The sequence below is a fragment of the Dipodomys spectabilis genome, unplaced genomic scaffold (assembly GCF_019054845.1).
Source record: "Dipodomys spectabilis isolate Male_0828 unplaced genomic scaffold, ASM1905484v1 ptg000054l, whole genome shotgun sequence".
Lineage (NCBI taxonomy): Eukaryota > Metazoa > Chordata > Mammalia > Rodentia > Heteromyidae > Dipodomys > Dipodomys spectabilis.
In genome coordinates this window covers 24,091,940-24,115,513 of record NW_024870731.1, presented here as the reverse complement: position 1 = coordinate 24,115,513, position 23,574 = coordinate 24,091,940, and the positions used below count along the sequence as shown (strand labels likewise).

The window sequence follows — 23,574 nt, the reverse complement described above, 5'->3', positions numbered from 1 at the left end:
AAAAATAGTTTAAGACTACTTGTGTAGGACCAGTCTAGGCAACACAGATACTACACCTCTTTAAAAGTTACAGGAGGGCTGGGAATATGGCTTAGTGGTAGAGTGCTTTCCTAGCATGCATGAAGCCCTGGGTTTGATTCCTCTGTACCACATAAACAGAAAAGGCTGGATGTGACACTGTGGCTCAAATGGTAGAATGCTAACCTTGAGCAAAAGAAGCTCAGAGATGTGCTCAGGCCTTGATTTCAAGTCCCAGACTGGCAAAATAAACAAAAATAGGAGATGAAGATAAATCAAATATTACTACTGGATTTTTAGTTTGACCTCTGCAAATGCTATTGTTATAGTAGGTGGTAGAAGAATAGGGGATGACCATGTTAGGCCAAAAAATCTGAGTTATACTTATTGTCACCTTAAGTTTGGGAGGCTTATTAAGACTTATAAATACAAATAAATACTCTACTGAATATGAATCTAGAGCTCAGGGGTTAGGTTATGATTAGGCATATACTTTGTGACTTACTAGTACATAAGAGTATATATAATTACATGAGAAACTGCCTAGAGACAGAGAATTTAACCAGATTCCTATTTATATACTTGCTTACAAATTTGTTTATTCTAAGTAAGTAGAAGCACTTGTATTGATCCTACATATATTCCATGGGTTCTCCAAAAGTCTTGCAGGGTAGTATCTTTCATCAGTCAATAAATTAAGGAAAAGTTGCTACACATGTGGTTGATATGCTTGAGAAAGTAGTAATTTTGTTTACAATGTAGCAGGAGAGTCAAGAAGTTTGAGAGTTAAGAGTTTGATTCAATATTAGGTAAAGCTTTGTCATTGTTGACTTTTTAAAGGATTGAGAATATTAATAAGTTAACCTACTGAAGACACTTCTTTGGCTTACTGCCTGTGTAAAAGTGACTACTAGAATTAATTTTTCTACTGTGAAAACTAAGATGGAATCCTGGTGGGTATTAATGTTAAAGGAAGCTAGTAATCTCATTTTAATGGATATAGACATTTTCACTGAAATGCTCAACAATGAGTACATCAAAAACCATACTTTATTTATGTATAGCAATACAATTTACATATTAAATAACACTATAATAGAATGATTTGATATAGTTTTAAACAAAGAAAAAGGAAAAAATTTCAGGTTACAAAACCCCTCCCCCAGAACAAATTTAAAAAAAAAAATCACTTCTTCCAAATGGATCAATGCAACAAATGAATTCAGTGACTAATCATGTCTAATTCCTATTGCACAAATGGTCAATGGGATTTAAAGAAAGTCCAACTTTCACAATCACTGCCTCAAAGAAAGAACATGTTGGATTCTTTTGGAATGCAAAGATGGTTCTTGCTACTTCAATACACAGAACGTTGAATTCACATATCCACCACGAAAAGAAAAGAAAAGAAAAACTATGACGGAATTGAAACTAGAAAAAAATTAGCTTTATATGAAAATATAAAATTCTATGATTATATACCATAGATACAAAGTTCCCAGAAGATGTTTACCCAAGCAACAAAATATTTACAGTTTTAATGATTTCAGCTATTTCAAAATGAAGTGAAAGAAACAGGAGTCAACATGAAGGCTGAATTCTTTAGAAATAATGGCTGCTTGCAAGTTTCAAATGTCTTAACAAAAAAGGAGTCACTACCCCAAATGTTGGAGAGTTGCGACGTTTTAAAAAATTGACTTTTCTCCTTTTCTGGAGATGTTTTTCTTAAAACTCAAGATATTTTTTTCTTGAAATTATCTTCTGTAGAAAACGCTTCCCCTTGCAAATAGTTAACAAAAATACTAAAAACAGTTTTAACAGCTAAGACAAAGTAGAGGCCAAATATTATTACAATTCTTTCCTATTTTTAGCATGCCTTCTTTCTAGAGATAAGTAAAGCCAATATTGTATGTTAGATGGAACTAAGGGAAAGCGCAAAGGGTTAAGTGAAATTACAGCTGCTAACAACAGAAAAAAGCAGGCATTTTTTTCCCTTCATATAAAAATTCACTGGCACCATTTGAACAGAAATTTTAGAACATAGAAATTAAAAATGCATTTTCCAGTATAACTGCTAACTTCTTAAGACCACTATGCTTTGTTTTCTCTTAAATTACGATTAATTTGGGTTTACTTTTTGCTTAGAATTAGTAATATGTGTCTTTGGTAAATTGGTATCTATATTTTAATTTTAAATATATATGCATTTAAGAAAAAGTCATAACAAGGCAGTTGTGCTGTGTCATTACAAAATAATTAGGTTATTTATTGACTTCAGTATCACTCTGGGCTACAAATTCCAACAGCTAGAACTTGAATACCCAAACTCTTCTCTGACCTTGCTGGACTCTTCTATTCCAAATGGGAGTCTTAAAACTGCAAGGCATAAAATTAGGAAAATTAACTAATTCTATTATTTAAAGTCAGAACTTCTTTTAAATGAGGAAGATGGTAGTATAGCTATCAGGTGTAAGAAAGTTCTGATGGCATAAGATGCCTTTGATGTCCATCACTGCCACTTGGTCTGATCAGAGCAGTTTGGTTTTATATGATCTGCACATTCTGATTCTTTAGAGCTAAACCCCCAAACAGCTTTATTTTTATAAAGAAGTACACATTAACTTGGAATAGCTATTTACTTTCCCCTTGAATGCAAGTAGTAATAACATTGTTAACTACGGAAGCAATTTGTTATGTCTCAAAATGCCATTTTTGGAAGTCTCTGCCTCTGGAGAGATGCAAGCATACTTTTGCTATTGATGGATAGTAATAGTGATGATGCACATTGTGGTGAAAGTTGGAACTATGCTCAGTGAGGGGTTTGGACCACTTTGGTAAGATGGGCAAATAGCAGTTGTTCACAGTTCAGTGGGTCAGGATCTGTACAGTTTGGTTCAAGCCTGCTGTAGATAAACAGATTGCTTACATAGAACTTTGAAACCATCTTTATAAAGTTTCTATCCTATTGACTTGCTCTTTCTTTTTCCCTTTCATCATTATTCTGTTACTCGTGTAACAGCAAGACAATCACAGAATGAAGGTATTCATTTCCACAGATTGAGCCTTCTGTAAATAGTGCAGAAGGGAATACTTGCTTTTGTTTTCTAAGCAATGTCCTTTTATTCAGAAAAAAAATGACTGGAGGAATCATGCACTCAAATGTTACATTTGAATGATAAAGCCACTGTGCCATCTACTAACAAGCATTAGTTCATATCAATAGTCTGCACAACTAAAGTGACTCACTTAAATGAGAAACTTTCAGCTTTCAACCAAACCTGAAACTTTTCTCTTCCTGATTCCCCTCAGCCTTCCAGCAGTTGTAAATGTTCCAACGGCAAGCCATCATGTCTGGTGGGAGCTGAGGAGTGGTAAAGGTGTCTGTGCCATCTATCAACATACATTTAGCCCATTTTGCTCACTTGAACACTTTTTCCAAAGACTAGTATACAGTTTTGTAGAAGCAAATAGTCTGTGCTATTGAATGTTGTGTGATGAAAAGCTGAGATTAACCTTGATAAAATTACATAGCTCACGAGAACTCTATTGATCTGACCCCTGCATTGGAATGTTTGAACTTGGCCTGTAGTTCCTTTCTGCATAGAAACTGGTCTTCTAGCATGGCTCAAGCAACTCAAGATAACAGAACCTCAGTACTCATCATAATTTTGTCATTCATGCTGTCATGCCTACCCAGAAAATAGAGTAGCCATGGTGGCCTTTTGGTTCAAGTTTTATTGGCATAAAATAACACGAAAGCCTGTTCTTCATAGGCCCAATTCTGGTTATGATTTCAAGTCTGACAGAAATGGACTCTGAAAGGACACATGAAACTGAAGGAACAGATCTCAGTAAGTGCTTATTTTTCTAACTCTACTGCTATTTCTTTAAAAAAAAGTCTCCCAATTTTTCCATTACTACTGTGAATATAACTTTAGAGGCTCTAATGATTATAGTTTATCAGTTTCTTTGATGCTAATGATTATCTGTTTCCTTGAGGCTAAACTACACAAAAGCATTCAAAGCCACCTCCTTCTCTTAAAAATCCACTTGGAAATGTAGACATCACCTTTTATTTAAGATTCCATTTATCTTTTTTTCCAATAAGACTTAATCATGTGTGAGAGTTTAGACAGTCCCCAAACTTTTGCTAATACGGTATTTTCAATTTAATCTTAAGTGGAAGAATGCAAGAGATTTATGAAACATTTGGCTGAAAGAAAAGAATGTTAACTCTACAGGTAGTTTTTATTAGATGGCTATATGTAGTGGAACATTTTTAGAGTACTAGTTTCAGAATTGTACATTTACAAAAATTTTTACTCTACCTATCATAAGGGAAGGTATTAGCAACAAAACTGCATTAGTGAGGATTACTTAGAGGATCTATAGTTGTGTAAAAGATTGCCACCTTTCTACTGTAAATGATAGCCCTGATTTTAGGGGCTAGCTGTTTCAGAGAGTCAAGTGGAAATAACACACACTGTCCACATAGCTACTGTGAAAGCTGTAATACAGTTATCCTTTATTTTGACACATTTTTTAAGCTGTGAATATAACTTCATAACTAATCAGAGATGTTCACATGAAGCAACTCTTAAACCTCCTAATTTCTTACTGGATTTCTTAGCCATCATAAACGGAACTGTTTCAAGGCTACAATGTTGATAGACCTTAGTAGCTCCTGATAGCCAGCTATTTTGTAAAAGAAAACATGATCCATCCACTCCATTAAAATACAGAAGGCATACAGTATTGAACAGTGCCTAAAAAATAGGAGGGGAGGACTGAAGAAAAGTACAGCATTGCCTGCTAGTAGAATGCAACTGCTTTAGCAATAATAATGAAAACCAAGATTCACTGTCATTACAAAGACCTTTACTGTACTGAACTAAAAAGTAGCACATACGCTGTCATGGAATGTCACATCAGGGTTTGCTTTAGTACTAGATTATAGGCAGTAACACTGATCATATAGTGCAAACTAGGTAAAATTGCGTTTCACTGTGTGAAATGAACAGAGGTGCAAATGCTCAGTAGGATACCATTAAGACATAAAATGGCAAAAAATAAATATCAAAACTTTTATCAGTGTAAAAAAGTAACTGGGTTATTGTATAACCTAGAGTCTGGCAAAAAAGGCCTCAAAAAAGTTCTCAGTCTTCAGAAGTTTACAAATTAAGTGCCCTTTCCGGAATCCAGTCACACTAGAGACTCCATGCTCTCGGCAGGGTCTGATTCATCTGCAATGAGCACAGCACCATTTTTGTCCGCTGTCATGGGACCATTTCCATTTTCTTTAGTGCTGACCAAGCTGAGCATTGCTTTATAGACAAACTGGTATTGTTCCTGAAAAAAAAAAGGAAAACTGAGTGAGCCAAGGAACAACTTAGTCATTCCATCTCAGATGGAATTACCAACTAAAAATGTAATTTTGAATGAACATTGTAGAGAAACAGGAATAGCAAAAATGTTATCTAATTAATGTGATCACTTGAATTTGTTCACAGTAAGGTGTACACCTTCCTATCCTTCTTACGTCTGTTAGTATGCAGCCAGTTCTCAATATTGATAGTTCACTATCAATATTGAGTAATGGAGCATTCATACTTTATAACTAGAGAATTCTCCAAAGCAGGGTTTCTCCACTGAGGTACTACTAACCTTTCAGACCAGATAATTCTGTGTGGTCAAAGTTGTTTTGTACATGTTAGTATGTTTACCATTCCTGGCCTCTATACACTAAATGCCAGAGCATCTCTCTTCATATGCAGTCTTGACAACAAAACATCAGCTGATGTATAATTTCATCAGACTACTTACAATGTCTGTGAATACTCCAGGTCTCATAAGATTGATCATTTTTGCCACCTGGAAAACATCCACAGCATTTTCATTCTCCAGCTGCTGGGACAGGGTGGTAAGGGCACACAACATTCCTGCTGAAACTGCTCCATACCTGAGGAGGGAGAAAGACACCATGTCAGAATCTCTCAGGGAACGAGTGTACTGGATTACCATATCATATTTTCTTTGCTAGTAAAATACGTATTGACATTTGTATGCATTGAAAAAACTAAATATTGGACGGAGAGAGGGGTGGTACATAAGGGTAACATTGGTTTATGAATGTGAAATCTTCCTGTCTACTTCATTAGAAGTTTAGCCTGAAAGGAAAGGATCAAGGCAGACTTGGGATGTGCTACTGGGAGAAGAGTTAAGAAAAAGCAATAGGAGAACCTTAACTATATAGTCTCTTGAATAAGTAGCAGCTGGTAAAGGGCTCTGAAAAATTTTCACCTCAAACTGCCAAGAATTTACTTGTGTAAAGAATAAACAATGGAATTACTAACTGCCTTTCTGAGATGCATAGGATTAAAGTGGTGCTTATGAAGTTCAGACTGGATAGTGATGTCATAATCATCATAAGATGTGCTTAGCATAACACATGTATTTATGATGATCTTGGTGTAATCAGATCTACTGTGCTTCTAGTCATACACAACTACAACATATACACTTATATACATACATCTTGGATCTATGATCTGCATCATCTAGGTTTGTGTAACTGCAGTATGCTGTTTGCATAACAATGAAATCATCTAATGGTGCAATGCTTTTATTTTTAATGTTAAAATTATCATACCCTAATTGTACTAATACCCTAATTTCTAAGAGCTCATCCTTCCATTAAATGTCATATGACAGTATGTGGATCAAAATTAAGTCAGAGAAGTTTCAAAGGCAGTTTCATATTTTTGGCTATGAAGTAGAGTCTCATCTTGTGAGTGCAATCTGTGAGTGTAATCTATAAGATTCTCAGAAAAGAGCATTTCTCTTTGTTTCACACACACACACACACACACACACACACAGATTAGAAAAGTAGACAGGTTGGCAACTCCAGTTCCATAGGAACCTGTGCCAGGACATAGTTTCCATAGAATGACAGAAACAATGGATGAAATGAGCTGTTGAAGGTGATGCTGCTGTTTGGTGATAGAACACTAGTGCTACATTCCCTTAGAAAGTACTGATTATGGAGCTTTTCAATTCAATCTGAGTTGAATGAGACCAATGACCCCTTTAACTCAGTATCCACTTTAGAGGTAACCTCTTCAGATGCAAAAATTATTATGCAATTAGATACACATTTCAAGATTTAGGTTTATCAGTGTATTTCAACACATTCATCCCTTCAACTTGTGGCACATGTATCAGATTTGCTTGTTTTCCTTTAGAAGAACATATCTGTTAATTGTATGTCAAGAGGAGATCTATCTAGTCACAGGTTATATACATTTTCTGCTTTAAAGAGACTGCCACATTTCTCACTCTTGTGGTGGTTACAATTCATATTACTCCCAGGATAAAAGTGCTTGTTTCTCCTCATCATTAAAATTTTAAGTTTTGTCAATTTGATGGGTTAAAAAAAACTGTATTTTACTGTTAATTATTTCCTTGATTACCAAGAAGGAAGAACATTTATTTGACCTCTGTATCTCATCTTCCAAAAAATGCGTAATTCATTATAGATAGGATACCTAGCTATCAGGTTTATTTCTTTCAACTTAGTTTTATAGGAATCAGTTTTTGGGCCATTTTAATGGAATATAGTATTTACATGTAATCAAATTTATTAGCCCACAAATGAAGGGATGAACTGTGTTGAAATATACCGATAAACCTAAATCTTTTTATTTTTGGCTTTTTTTTTTTTAGGGGAAGGAGGATCTTGTTTGAGAATGCTTTTCTTTTCTTTGCCAGGCCTGGGCTCTGTCCCTGAGCCTCTCTGTGCTCAAGGCTAGTGTTCTACCACTTGAGCTACAGTGCCACTTCCAGCCCTTTCTGTTTATGTGGTCCTAAGGAATCTAACCCAGGGCCTTCATGAATGCTAGGCAAGCACTCTACCACTAAACCATATTCCCTGCCTGAGAATGCTTTTCAGAGCTTAGTTTTCTGTTTTTTTGTTGGTTGCGGGGCTTGAACTCTGGGCCTGGGCACTATCCCTCTGCTCTTCAGCTCAAGGCGAGTGCTCTACTGCCTGCGAGTGCTCCACTTCTGGTTTTCTGGTGATTAATTAGAGATAAGAGTCTAGCAGACTTTCCTGCCCAGGCTGGCTTTGAACCGTGATCCTCAGATCTCAGCCTCCTCAGTAGCTAGGATTACAGGCATGAGCCACTGGTGCCTGACCATAGCTTAGTATTTTAAAGATATTCTCTTGTAGCAGATAGCTGAATATCTCAGCATTTATAATCTTGGTATCTTATAAAGTCAATTTTCTGCTATAGTCTTGGTCTCTATATATATTTCATTTAATTTTTGGTTTCAAACATATTATGAATTTGCCCTAGTTTTATGATGCAAATGGAACCCTAAATGAGTGTGCCACACAGGTGGGCTTCCTGGAGGAGGTAAGCTGACTGTGGACTGTTGTCCCAATTGACAGGCAAGTTTGAAGACAAGAAAACAGGCTTAGCTGAATTAGTGAGGACATCACAGCAGAGAAAGAAGAACTAGGAGAGGGTGTTCCATGTCTCCCGAATACTCATCTTCAGAATATAAATCTTTAACCCTCATGCATGCTAAGCATGTGTTCTACCACTGAGCTATACCCAAATTGCATGTGTTATATGATGATTTTAAAACAGAATTGTCAGGGGCAAAAACAAAAAACAACAAAACATGCCAAACTTGTCAGGATTTTATTAGGTCGCATTAATATGTACATGAATTTTTCTGTTCAAAAGCATGATGTCTTTGTACTTTTCTCCATAGTCTTTTTTTTTTTTTTTTGGGCAGTCATGGGGCTTGAACTCTGGGCCTAAACGCTGTTCCTCAGCTCTTCAGCTCAAGGCTAGCGTCCTACCACTTCAGCCACAGCGCCACTTCTGGTTTTCTGGTGGTTTTTGGAGATAAGAGTATCAGGGACTTTCCTGCCTGGGCTGGCTTTGAACTGCGATCTGAGGATCTCAGCCCCTGAGTAGCTAGGATTACAAGAGTGAGCCACTGGTGCCTGGCTTCCATAGTCTTTGCCAATCATACTTGAGGTTAATTCCTAGGTGCTCTAGAAAGACCTATCTGTGGTTTTAGTCGATGCAAAGGAAAATTACTTGACAGGGTGAATGTGTATACATGTTATACAGAAAAACTCTTCAGTTGTAATAATATGTGGATTGTTTTGGGTGGTTGGCCAAATCTTTATCTGCCAGTGTTCCTTTTCCCATTTACCTTTTCTTCCTACATTTTTGGTTTTCTTTTTTTTTCTTCTAGTACTTGGGTTTGAACTCAGGGCCTCTCACTTGCTCAGCTGTTACTGTATCACTGAGTCACATCTCTAGCCTGAGTTTTTGCTGATTAAACAGAGAAGAGGTCTTTTGGTCTTTGTTTCCTGGGATGTCTCAAACTGTGATCCTGTCAGTCTCAGTCTCCTGAGTAACTAGAATTATCGGCCTGAGTCACTGGTACCCATCACAACTGTATTGGCTGCCTTGATCATACCCTAAATGGCTTATGTACCAGCTTATGTCTATTGACTTATCTTTTGAAATCCCTTTAAAATCCTGGGTCCACTAATATATTTTTGGCAGCATTCAACCAGCTGTATATTGCCAAGATAAATTTTTCTAATGTACTGTGATTTATTAGAATTTTATTTACATTTTTGCATCTATATCCAAATATGTAATACTGGACTGTAGTTTACCATTATGCTGCTAGCCTTGTCTGTTTAAATCAGGTTTGCACCAAGTCTTCCTTCTGTATATTACCACCTGAATGTCCCTCCATGAGGGCTTGGTGGCCCCTAATAGTGAAGAATTATTATTTTAGTCAGTGTTTAAATAATCTCTAATGTGCATGGGCTCTTCATGCTATGTTCCATGTACTTAACATACACTGACATATATGCACCTGAGGCTGAAGAGCAAGGCACATTCGAGATGAACTGGTCAGCTTCTCATGGACTATAGCATAAAATTCAGCTGACATACAAAGACAGCTCAGAACAGAGATTTCTACACAGCCTGTGTTCAACATTCTATTATGCTCAAAGTTTTAGTGTAGAGCTACTAATGAACAGTCTCAAACGCTTGTTTTGTTTCCTATAAAAGTTGAATACTACTTAGCTTTTCATTACAGAAAATGTTAAACACACACAAGTCTAGTAACCTTTATATGGTAACCTTTATGTAGCCACCATCATTTAGATGCCTAGAAGAAAACCAGGTATTTTACGCATAATTATTTTAGAACTACAAGATAAGGACTTAAAAGAATAAACACCTGAACAAACAAACAATTCTCAGATACTTTTTTCTGTTGTTGTTGTTGGTCGTGGGGCTTGAACTCTGGCGCTGGACACTGTCCCTCAGCTCTTCAGCTTAAGGCTAGTGCTCTGCCATTTGAGCCACAGTGCCACTTCCGGTTTTCTGAGTGGTTTATTGAAGAGTCATGGACTTTCTTGCCCTGGCTGGCTTTGAATTGTGATCCTCAGATCTCAGCCTCCTGAGTAGCTAGGATTACAGGTGTGAGCCACTGGTGCTGGGCCCTGAGCTCTTTTTGCTTAAGCGTAGCACTCTACCATTTTGAGCCACAGCTCCACTTCCTAGGTTATTTTTCCTTCTTTATTTGTGCCTTCTTTTATTGTTTTCTTCATCATATTTTCTTTTCTTTCTTTCTTTCTTTTTTTTTTTTTTTTTTTGGGTCCGGTCATGGGGCCTGAACTCTGGGCCTGGGTGCTGTCCCTCAGCTCTTTAGCTCAAAGCTAGCACTCTACCACTTGAGCCACAGTGCTACTTCCGGCTTTTTTCTTTTTGCTTATGTGGTGCTGAGGAATTGAACCCAGTGCCTCAGGCATGCAAGGCAAGCGCTCTACCACTGAGTCATCTTCCCAGCCCCTTCTTCATCATATTTTCCAAAAGTGTATCTTTTATTAATGTTGCTATTTCCTTAGTCCCATTTCATAATTATTTCTCTGGCATCTTGAGCTTGATTACTTTAAAACTAATGTAGTCTGGCCCTGGACATAGTCTGGACATAGTTTGGTTCCAGCCCACCAAGGTTTGAAGTGCAGCACTTCAGTCATCATTTCGTCTTCAGTATTGTGCAATTTCTATTTGGTTACCTCTTTAACCTATGAATTGCTTATTAGTAATTCTGGATGTTTGGATTTCAGTTTCCAGGCATAAGGATTTGTGAACTTATTTCATGACATTCTCATATCAATGTGTTGTGGTCAATGGGTGTGCTTTTGTAGAGTAACCAATTTTTTTCCCCCAGTGGTGCTTGACTTTGAACTCATGGCCTCATATGTGGACTAGTCAAGCACTATATAGTATCCATTTTAGAGGAATGTATTGAAATTCCATTTCTGGCTACTGAATATAAATCATATATATATATATATATATATATATATACATATATATATATATATATATATATGCATATCATGTATATAATGTCCCTGTGTGTATTTACATGATAGGTGGTATTTTGGGGTCTATGATCCACATATGAGAGGAAACATGTGCCTTTTCTCTTTCTGAACCAGGCTTACTTTGCTTAGTATGATATATGCTTACATATACCATCAAGTTGACTCAGATATACTGTATGTGAAAACTCCATGGAGTAAACCCATTGAACAATTAAGTTTAATAAGTATGTGTCAGAAAGCTGAAACAAAGTTTAAAGGGTAGGTTACTAGTGGAGAGGGGTTGGTGAATAGAAAAAGGAACAGGGGACATACACAATCAAAATATTAAATGTAGCTGGATGCTGATGGCTCATGCCTAATCCAACCTAATCAGGAGGCTGAGAGCTGAGGATTGCAATTGAAAGCCAACCTGGGTAGAAAAGTCCGTGAGATTCTTATCTCCAATAAACAGAAAAAGCTGTAAGTGTCAGTGTGGGTCAAGTGATAAGAGTGCTAGCCTTGAGCACAAAGAGGCTCTGGGACAGTGCCTAGGCCCTGAATTCAAGCCCCAGGACCAGCAAAAAAAGACAAAAAACCCAAAACTAAATGTACATGTTACAAAGTAGGAAATGTGAAATTAATCTGAGGGCGGGAAGACTGATGGAATAAACATTGGACCCTTAAATGGATATAAGATTGTAACCTCCCCTTTGCAGCTACTTCAAGTTGAAAAAAATGTATTTAAAGGGGCTATTATGTCTTTCCATAGTTTCTTTTGGTTTGTCTCTCCTGGAGTTGGAACTGAGAGCCTTGTACTTGCTAAACTGGTGCTCTGTACCATGTGACCTCCCGCCTTCCAGCCCTCCACAGTTTCTCTTGGGTGTATACTTCTCTGTATCACTATTAGATCATGTTTGTTAAATTCAGATCTTCTCTCTGAATGTTACTTTTCTAAAGCACTTTAATTCTTATAAAACCTCAGCTATTATTCTATCCTTTTAAGTCTGTCTTTTATCCCCCTGGATAATTTCTTAGACACACAGAACTTCTGTATGCAGCTTCCACATGCTAGTTTTATTTCAGTAGTAGCCAATCTATCTCTTGCATTTTAAATTTCATGAATTATATATTTTACTATTCTTGGGTACTAAATTTCTTCTTCATAATAGATATTCTTAATTAGATTTCTGAGCATGTTATTTTAATATCTTGTTTTGACTGTTCTATTAACTCTGATTTATTGTGTATTTTCGTTCTTGTTCATCATATTGTCTTTCCTCAGATTCTAGATTGTACTGAGTTGACCTATTTTAGCATGGCATTAAAAAATCATTTGTACTGATTTGGTTCATGAGAGGAAGAATTTAACTTTAATCAGTCCTAAGGATATCGCTGAACTCAGGATTGCCCCTACCTTTTTATTTTAAAATTCTTTCTTAAAGGTATTTATGGCCAGTCAAATAGAAAAGCCCAGTAACTTGATCTACCTTACAGAATGTGCTTTTCACATGGGATTACTTTGGCATTTTTAATGGGTTTTCTTATATTTAGCCATTAAATGCTGTCAGACAGAGAAGAGAAATATCATAGTGGCTGTATTTTCTAGGTGTGTGTAAGTATTCTGTGATGTTCCCACAACGAGGAATTCACCTAATCACACACCTCTCAGAATGTATACCCTTGGTAAGCGATGCATGATTATGCCTGAGTTAAGAGGAAGCACCTATAAAACAAGCTATTGAAGATGACTAGGAACAAAAATCAGTTAAATGCACAGACAGTTTTAATGTTTTCTATGTATCTAACATTAAAATCAAAGAAGAAAGACTGAAAAAAATAAAGGCCACTCTCAGAAGATTAGGAATTAAGTAGGATTAAAGGATGTTTGCTGAGTTTCAGGGATTTGTTCTTAGAACTACTGGAACTTGGAGCAAAAGTGATACCGGTAAGTTATGTTAGCTAAAACAAGAGTAGTAGATAAGTCCACAGGGTTTGGCCCTGTTAAAAAGTACTGGTTTAATGATGTTAAGAAAAAAGCCCACAATGCTTGATAAGAAGTGCACTTATTATCTTGCCCATGTAATTGCAACCCCTCTGTACAGTATTTTCACAATAAAAAAATAAAAGAAAAAAAGAAAAAAGCCCAAAATATTCCACTCCTTCTCCTATAAGAGAAATTACTTAGAATTCCTCATATACAGTATTCTTTATATACTTATTTTTAAAAAGTACCAGCTATATTCATTTTAAAATACACTAAAGTTTTATGTCTAGTGTGCATCAGGTCTACGGCATTTAGTCAAGTTTTACTATTTCATGTAATTCCTAACAATTATTGCAGCTTTGCTTTTGAGACTATTTTTAAAATCCATAACTAAGAAAGCAGTCCAGAGTCAGAACCCCATTCAGTATGATGAAAATGATGCTTCCTTCAGAAATCAGTGAAGCAGGAAGTGAAAGCATTCATGCCTGAGTCTGTTTCATTCCTGGAGGAAAGTTGTGGCACAAAAGCCTTCCAGAGGACTTTAACAACTCGAACAGGTCTGGGAGACAAGTACAGAATGATGACTGCGAAAACCAGTGGGAGGCAGTGTTTAACAGTGGGATTAAACAGATGTGCCCTTAGCTGTGAGTTTCTGGGCTTGCTCAGAAGGCTCCTCTGGATTCTTTAATGGCGTGTAGTTACCACCTGGAAATGTCATAATTTTTTTTTTTTTTGGTCTGGTTGTGGGGTCTGAACTCTGGGCCTGGGCGCTGTCCCTCAGCTCTTCAGCTCAAGGCTAGCGCTCTACCACTTGAGCCACAGCGCCACTTCCGGCTTTTTTCTTTTTGCTTATGTGGTGCTGAGGAATCGAACCCAGGGCCTCAGGCATGCAAGGCAAGTACTCTACCACTGAGCCACCTTCCCAGCCCCTGTCATAATTTTTTTTAGCAAGGGATCCCTGTCTTTTCGCATCCGATACCATTAATTAACTGTCAGTCTACAGGTCCTAGGCAGGTCCATCATTGTACTTGTTTTCTCAAACGTGAAGTTAATCTTCCAAGTTTATCTTCCATTCTGAGTACCAAGGAAAGAAACCGAATTAGCTGTATTTTACAGTCTACATATTTCTACATTTTTTTTTTTTGGTTGGTCGTGGGGCTTGAACTCTGGGTCTGGGCGCTTTGCTTGCGCTCTTCAGCTCAAGGCAAGCGCTCTACCACTTGAGCCACAGCACCACTTCTGGGTTTTTCTCTAGTGGTTTATTGGAGATCAGTCTCACAGAATTTCCTGGCTGAGCTGGCTTTGAACCGCGATCCTCAGATCTCAGCCTCCTGAGTAGCTAGGATTACAGGCGTGAGCCACCGGTGCCCGCTATTTCTACATTTCTTATAGAATATTTTAGTAATCTCTGTTCTTTTATCTCCAGACCAAACAATATAATTATTGACTTTTTCCTATTTGGGCTATGTAAATCAATATTTACTCTATTAGAAATTAAAAATGAGATAGCATTACAAGAACACACAAGCAGCCGGGTGCCAGTGGCCCACAAAACAAAAGAACATGTATGCATACATTCTGCCGGTCCTGTGTATAATGATTTCATCACATGCCAAATAGCTCTGGAAAACTCTACACTCCTGAGAGTAGACATCTTATTATGTAAACAGTCTGACTTTCTGGATCTCTGAAAGAGCTTGGGAGATGCTACTTTTTCCCTTTGGGGTCCTCAGATTGCACTTTGATTTTCACTGAAACTAGCCTAGTTAGACAGGAAACCTATTCATTCTTTGAGCAAAGGAGATGATTTGTATGAAAGTGCACTTTCATTGTTTTAGCAAAACAAAAACAAAACAACAAAAAAACCCTCAGGGACAGAGCATAGGCCCTGGGTTCAAGCCCCAGGATGGCACACACACAAGGTATTTTTGTTGGTTTTATGTTTATGCACATATATTTTTATTGCCTTACATCAGTTATATGGGGCACAGGGGTGGTGGATCTCACTGTTACATCTCCACACTTGTTAAAGCTGTATTCTAATCAGGTTCACCCTCTCTATCACATTGCCTGCACTCTTCTAAGAAACAGTGCCTCCAACAGGTTTTCTTGTTCCATCTTCATAGCTGCAAATAGTCTATTTTGCACAGAACAAATTATACAGGAAAAATAACTGACAGAAAGGCATGCTTTCTGGGAACAATTCCTATAGGGTGTATATTCTTATGTGTAAAACATACTTTAAAGCATGCTATCCATTCACACAAGCACGTATCCTGCATCCTCTCTGTCCTAGGTACTGGGCTTTACCCTCTGGAGACTGAGAAGAATGTGACCTTTTCTAGCCTTCCCAGTGTGGGACAATGATAAGCAGGAAGGACATTCATCTGATGTGTCTGTTAATGTGCTGCTAAGGATGTATTTGCTAATGATTGTAATTAGCATATGTGGGAAGAGTCGCAAAAAGGTGATTTTTGCACTGTGGCAAATGAAAGGCTATTCAGAGGGAATCGAATTTTCAGGGCAAGATGGTCTGCAGGTAGTGTTTTAGTGGAGGATTGGGTTAGTAGCTGGAAAAAGAAAGCAGACTGTCAAAGGTTTAGTAAAGAATATTTAGAGAATGGATACTAGCCACAAGGTTTGATGGCCAGTCAGATGTGAAGGTAATGGAAACTGGAAAAAGGCTGCTGTGTTTCTGTTTGAGCTGCTAAGTGGATGGAGTAACAGAGGAGAGGAGGAGTGTGGTGGTAGGCGAGTGGAATTGGAGACCTCTGTAGACCCTAAGAAGGGATATGTAGTGGTACCAAAACCAGAACAAGCTGGAAAGGTAACTGGTCTGTTTTAACACATTTACATTTGCTCTTGAATAATGTAAATATGGAATCAGTGTCTCCCCCACTGAAAAATAATTTCAATCGTGGCTTTTATCAGCCCATTTATATGACATTAGCATACTCACAGGTTTAGCATTTATTTATGTTTGATTAATCTTGGAAAAAACACATTTGCTTGTGAACCAAATAGTAACATCCATGTCTTAACTGCTGTTAGTTCTCTCCATCTTTCACTAACAAAAACTTAAGATGAGGTACAAATTCTAATTTCAGGACAAAGTTCCATCTTAACAGAAACTAGTCAGAGATGAGACAGCAACACTAGAATGTATCCTGAATTGGTAAGAACTAGTAAACCCTGGAGGCATTTGAAAGGCTAATGCAGATTAGCCAGGAACAACCAAGAAACAACCTGATACTTATGCCAATGTGCTAGAAAATTTCATAGACTGATAGCAACTGCTTAATGTAAACACTGTTGTTACATTTCTAAGGATTGTTCTTAGTGTATTATCTAATCAAAGCTTCAACCACAATGCTTTCCTAATTATCCATTTTACTATTAGGCCAACATTTTGAAATATTAACTATTTCCTAGGATAGACCACCAAAGTCTTTGGAAGCAGCCAGCAATATGGTTGAGTAAATGAAAGTTCAAGCAGAAGGATACTATGCACTGAGATAAAGGTTCTGACCTAGGGCACTTCATGATACAGCACTACCTCAAAGTCTTAAGCTTTCCTTTCTATTTTATCAATATCTTATGCTAGTAAAAGAATTGGTAATTTGATTAACTATAAAGGAGTCACTGACCCAAGGGGCTACTTTAGACCAAAAACAGAAATGGTGATGGCTTGAGATCTAAGCTAACCCGGGCAGAAAAATTAATGAGGCTCCATCTTCAATTAACCAGCAAAATGAACTCAAATGGTAAAGTGAGTTTTGAGTGAAAAAGCTAAGCAAGAATACGAGGCCTGGGTCTGGGACTGTGGCTTAGCAGTAGAGTGCTTGCCTAGCACACATGAAGCCCTGGGTTTCATCCCTCAGCACCACATAAACAGAAAAGGCCAGAAGTGGTGCTGTGGCTCAAGTGGTAGAGTGCTAGCCTTGAGCAAAAGAAGTTCAGGGACAGTGCCTCAGGACTTGAGTGGGGGGTGAGAGGGAGGAAGAATGCGAGGCCCTCCCTAAGTGTTACCCGTTAGTACTGGCGCAGAAGAACTCCACAGTACCTAATGTAAAGAGTTAACCAAATTATTACATTATAAGTTAAACACATGCATAGCTATTTTGTAAGCTAAGACATAGTTCGTTCTTTTTTCCTAGAATACAAACTGTAGGAAAACCTGGAACTTTGGCATAGTTTGACCCTATTAAAATGTTAATGGAAGCACAAAACTTGGCATATGTACACATTAGAAATAACATGGAGTTGTCATAAGCTGAAAGAGAGGACGTCTTCCATTTTGTCTTCCATAGCTATTCAGTAAGAACAGTGTTTACATTTCATAATGAAGAAGTAAATACATACTCATCATGAACAATGGTGGGGCCATCCCGTGTTAAGGCCTCTTCCTTGATGACATTGATCAGTTCAAAGGTACTGCTTATGGGAGCATCTGGGTTAGGCCATTTGGGGCACTGAAAGTGTCGAACTTCTAGGACATAGTCATCCTGTAAGTAACGTAACAGGAGTCACATTGATTATCTGTCCTCTATTTCATAGGTCTAATCAAAGGACTAGAAAGTGTTCCTCAGATAGCATATATTGTAGAATTCTGAATAACGTCAGGTTAACACAAGTGCAGGTGTTGAGAAGAAAAATACATAGAATATGTATTTTGCCTGACATAGAATATGAGCAGGCTGTGTGAGATAAACAGTAGAAGCTCATTTTGTTCAGCCCCCAAATTCAACTGTAAAACAGTTGGGTATTGGTGGCTTATGTGTATAATCTCGCTATTTAGGAGGCTGATATCTGGAGCATTGAGGTTCAAGGCCAGTTCAGGAAGAAATATTTACTAGTCTCCATCTCCAGCAACAAAGCAAGTCTGGGAGCATGGCTCCAGTGGTAAAGGCAGCCTAGCAAGCTAAGGAAGAGGGCACTAAGCTATTATCACTTAAACCACTTACATAAGGCCTCTCTCACACTTCAGAAAAGAAGGTAGTCTACTCCCATTTCCTTCAAGGAGAGCAAGAAATATTTTTCCCTCTTTTTTTCTTTTTCCCTCCTTCTTCCTGTTATACTAGAAGCAAGTGATAATATACTAAATATTGGTTAGTTAAAAAAAAAAAAAAACCAAACTTACTATTATCTCTGCAACACATTTTGCAAGACTCACATTTCTGAAGGCAAAAACCCCCCAAAAACTGAGCTTTATTATATTGTTTTAAAAATTAGGTCAACAGACCTATTTGTATGCATGTCCAATCAGAGGAACTGTTACATTTCATTTAGCCAGCTGGAAAGGGCAAATATTTGAAGGAAGAAAAAAGGGAAAGGTGCATATTTTAAATTAGGTCTTACTCAAACACCTGGGCCTGTCTTGAGGGTGGCAAATTACTTCGTTATTACTTAAAAGGATCATCCAGGGCCTACATCTGGCTATTACAGGGGACCTGGGGTTTAGGTTACCTGTGTAGCTTCAAGGATAAAGTCATGGATGATAATTTGTTCTTCATTAGAGAGGCACAGTCTGTCTTTGCTGATAAGAGTGACAGTAAAGGCCTCACAGTTCATGGATTCTTCTCGGCTTGGCCAGTACACAAACTCATCTTCTGCCTTTGGGAATCAATGAGAAAAAAATTTTTTTTGCTGTACTACTCAACATTTATTTTTGAATTTTCTTGCAGAGTAAATCCTTGCCTTTTCCCACACCTCTCAAATCATCTTATAAGCTGAATTCACAGTACTGTATTTTCATCTAGTCTTGATGGTTATTGTACTTTTATCTCAAAATGCATCCTGATAATAACCATTTCCTAGCACCTCTCACCTATTACTGTAACAACTCAAAACACCCCCCCTCCATAGGGGATGTATTTTTCCCAGATGACAAGTGTTCTGAATCATAATTGGCACAGCAAGAACAGAGACTGGATCTAGGTCAATTAATTTTATTATTTCACAGTTGCTTAAGCAACTAAAACATGCTAATTGTTATTTCCTATGGGTAATATCAGTAACAAATACACACGTGAATAGCTTTTTAAACAGCTTCATAAACATTATCTGTTAATTTTTACATTATTAAGATAAAGGGCATTTTACAGAAAAATTTTATGTATAAAGTACAAAGCACGTTACATAATGCAGAGATAATAAGGTTATTTTAGCCAAGCAAATGAACATATGCATCATTTTAAACTTTTTTTGTGGCAAGAGAAATTAAAACAGCATAAATCCCAAGTGTGGTACAGTTTTATCACCTAGATTCCTTGTGTTGGGTATGAGCTCTCTAGACTGGTCATCCGTCATACCTGCTGCATCATATCCTCTGATCTGTAACTCCCCATTTCTGCTCCAACCTTAAACTACTGTTTTGTTCTCTGCATATTAGATTTTTTTTTTTTTTGGGGTCCGGCCATGGGGCCTGAACTCTGGGCCTGGGTACTGTCCCTCAGCTCTTCAGCTCAAGGCTAGCACTGCCACAGCACCACTTCCGGGTTTTTTCTTTTTGCTTATGTGGTGCTGAGGAATCGAACCCAGGGCCTCAGGCATGCAAGGCGAGCACTCTACCACTGAGCCACCTTCCCAGCCCTAGAATTTTTTTTAATGGGTAAGATCATGCAATATTTTCTTTTAGGTCAGACTTGTAAAGTCACATGGTATAAAGGTCTTTTTTTTTTTTTTTTGCTGGAAAGTATACCAATGTGCATATTCATCGTGGTTTCTTTATCTGGTTGTCGACTGACAGTTGTTTCCAGGTTCTACTGTGCAGAATTCATAGGAATGAAGATTATCTTTACAAGGTAGCAATTTCCTTTTCTTTGGTTATATGCTCAGAAGAGATTGCTGAATTTATATGATGGCTCTATTTTTCATTTCTTTAAAGACTTCCATACCGGTTTTTGATAACGTGCCAGTCCACACGCTCATCAACAGTATGAAAGCATTCAGTTGCTTCTGACTTGCCTTTCCTTGATGATGGAAAACACTGAGCACTACTCTATGACTTGCTGGTGGGTCTTTGAACTGGGATTACTCATTTTTCTACTGTCAACTTGTACAAGCTCTTTATAAATTTTGAGTGTTAGGACAAAGGATAAAACCCCTTGTTTAGAGACTAACATATATACTCAGAGATCTTCATAAATTCACTAAAATCACACTGAGAATAATAGTAAGGACAGAACACCTTGGAAAGAAGTTATGCATATAAATAAGCATGTTGGCTTTATGTACAAGGCATTCTTTAAAACTGTCAGTGATAGATATCAAAAGGGGAGAACATAGTCTTTCAGCTCTAATATTCAGGCTTGGTACTTCTCGAGAACTGTTGCACAGGTTAGAATTTGTGTAAAACGTGATTGATAGTACGCCCCTCCCCACCTTTCTAATTAGCTCAAATGACAAGCTAGTTTGCACATAGTATGAGGATTTCTATGGACATTTTCAGGAAAATCCTAGATACTATCATTGACTTTAGAAATAATTCTGAGTAATGTTCAAAACAAAGGCGGCTTTGTTTAATCTTACATTGTTGAATTAGAAATGAGCCAACAAGTCCAATAAGACTTATCACCCTTTCAAGTTTCAATAGTTTATTGCCAAGTACATTTTTATTTTTAAAGCTCAGCATAAGGGGAAACAGATTAGCAATTGGGTTTAGTCTATACAGAAGTCTGTAACTGTTTTAACAGGGCATCAAAACTATGCCCAGGTTAGCATAGGATTAGGATCACATGTGATCCTAGATAAATTAGTATTTTTGTGGCTTAAATCTCCATGTTTGAAAGTGGGAATTAAACTATGTACCTCAGAAAATATATGGATAGTAAATTAGATACTAAAGAGATTTTACAGTAGAAAAAACACAGAAAAAAGTTTAAATACAGAAACTGTGATCAGGAATCATTCATTGTGGAAGAAAATGAAGTGCTGCTTTTTAATTCAGAAGGCATTCTGTGGTTGTTTGCTGACAAATATACTTCCAGATGAAAGGTTATCTAGACTGTGATGAGAATGTTGCCTGAGTTAGGACCATGCTTTTAGGCTACTTAGAAAATTATATATAGTAGTAAAAGACTAGAGCAAATCTAGGTATTACCCATTTTAGGAAAAAAACTGCAAGGATTCAAAGGGTGAGTACTGCAGCTAAGAGAGCAGACATACACGAGTATAGACTATTACCCACAGAAACCTCAGAGACTCTTCTATCCTCTATCTGTAGAATGTGTATCCCATTACTGGGTCCAGGCACCCTGTAACCTGTCTTACAAATGAGTCTAGGCAGATGCTTTACCATGATTGTCCTTGGTGGATTGACAATACCAAATACTGACTCAATACTCCCAACAAATGAATGTTTGAAAAACCTGAAATGCCTCCCATTTCCACATGCCAAGCAGAACGGACCCCTGTTGCCAGCTAATTTGAAAATTTACACTCCAGCTTTGAGCTTAAGATTCTCAAATTTGTTGCCATTCCATCATACAGAAGCAGCCTTGGTATTCTGAAGCTGGAGCAAAAATGAGACAAAGTGAAGAAGTTCCTACTGACTGGGCACACAGTCAAAGGCATGTCATCCAGACTATGGGTTCAACCACATGGTGTTCCTTCTTGATTAAAAAACTCATTAATCTGACACTCAAGGAGCCAGATCCTCATTGTTTTTTGTTTTTATCTTGTGGGCTCACATGTCCACATATTAACTTCTCAAAACTGAGCGAATTCAGAATTTATTTATTCATGAAGTCTAAATTTGCTCACTGGTCTTCTAAATACTTTTGAGACTTTAATAGAATAAAAAAGGAGGGGAAGAGAAATATCTATTAAAGCAAGGAAGGGGCAAAGATACAATGCTTGGTTAAAGCCTTAAGAGCGACTACAGGTTGGGCCCCCAATTGCCCTTCCTAATAACTCCCCTGCAATGGCTCTTACTATAGAATGTGATAAAATAACAACACACTTTTAGTACAAGAGATGACAAGCATGGAATTTGGAGACTGATAACTCAGGTTTAAGTCCTGGCTCCAATTATTGGTCTATGCACCTGGACATAAGTTCGTTGGCTCAGTTTTCTCATCTATTACATGAAGTTCTAACTACCTCTTGGCCACAAACTGTTCTGAGAATATGTAGAGAGGAAGAACACTGACATATTTTGTAGATGTTGTAAGCCTATCACAAAAAAGGGGGGAGGGGCACACCGGTGGCTCACGCCTGTAATCCTAGCTACTCAGGAGGCTGAGATCTGAGGATCACGGTTCAAAGCCAGCCTGAGCAAGAAACTAACTCCGTGAGACTCTTATCTCCGAGAGACCACTAGAAAACTGAAAGTGGCACTGTGGCTCAAGCGGTAGAAAGTCCCATGACTGACCAAAACAAACAAAACTATCACAAGTGACCTACAGCAGGCAAGAAGTCAGTCTACAAATTAGGTTTTTTTTTTGTTGTTGAGGTTATTTAAGGGATCGTTCTTGAAGCATTCTAGCACCTAGCCACACAGGGTAATATCAGAGAATTAAGGATAATAGTATGAGTCTATGAAGTGACTCTACAGTCCTGAGCTCTCCCTAGCACAGACACACTAGTATTACTGTCCTGTATATCTGGAGCCTCATGGGCTTGTTAAAATCTAGCAGATGTGCTTTACTTACCAGGCTCTGGTTGTCTGGCAGCATGACGATGATCTGTGCATTATGATCCCAAATCATTCGCCAGAAATCTTTCGTAGTATGTGGCAGAGGATGCTGGGTTATAATAAATTCATTGCTCCTGTAATAGCCCTTCAGTTAGAAAGAGAGAAACATTAGTGATTATAAGCTTTTTGTTCTAACTTGGTGGTAGCAGAATAGATTCATGAAACCAGACAAGCATTGCTTTGGTGACTTTAAAATATTCGAGAAAGGCATTTAGTACATTTGGCTAATTTTTAGAGGTATTTCTTAACATTATGCAAACCATTTCCTCTCCACATGCAATTCACTTCAAGTTACCCCTGCTGTTTTTACTTAGTAATTTCAACATTTATTCAAATGCTAGATGGGTAAAAGTAACAAAAAAATAATTCCTTAAGAAGCATTTTGCTTTATGTAGGCATTTTTGTACTCCTACTGTTCGGGTATCTTTTGTTACAAATTCTAAGATATAGAAA

At 37.6% G+C, this 23,574-nt stretch overlaps 1 protein-coding gene across 3 annotated transcripts in view; it reads right to left on the bottom strand.

The window, feature by feature from the left end:
• Positions 1 to 1,050: 1,050 nt before the first annotated feature.
• Positions 1,051 to 23,574, bottom strand: part of Ptprg (protein tyrosine phosphatase receptor type G) — a 689,215-nt gene continuing 666,691 nt past the window's right edge. For all 3 annotated transcript variants that reach the window (XM_042679699.1, XM_042679701.1, XM_042679700.1), the window contains 5 exons: positions 23,078 to 23,206; positions 18,891 to 19,037; positions 17,787 to 17,929; positions 5,842 to 5,977; positions 1,051 to 5,367 (listed from right to left, as the gene is read on the bottom strand). In XM_042679699.1, the coding sequence (XP_042535633.1) occupies positions 5,221 to 5,367; positions 5,842 to 5,977; positions 17,787 to 17,929; positions 18,891 to 19,037; positions 23,078 to 23,206 (702 nt within the window). In that variant the 3' untranslated portion in view covers positions 1,051 to 5,220. The remainder of the gene's footprint in view (positions 5,368 to 5,841; positions 5,978 to 17,786; positions 17,930 to 18,890; positions 19,038 to 23,077; positions 23,207 to 23,574) is intronic.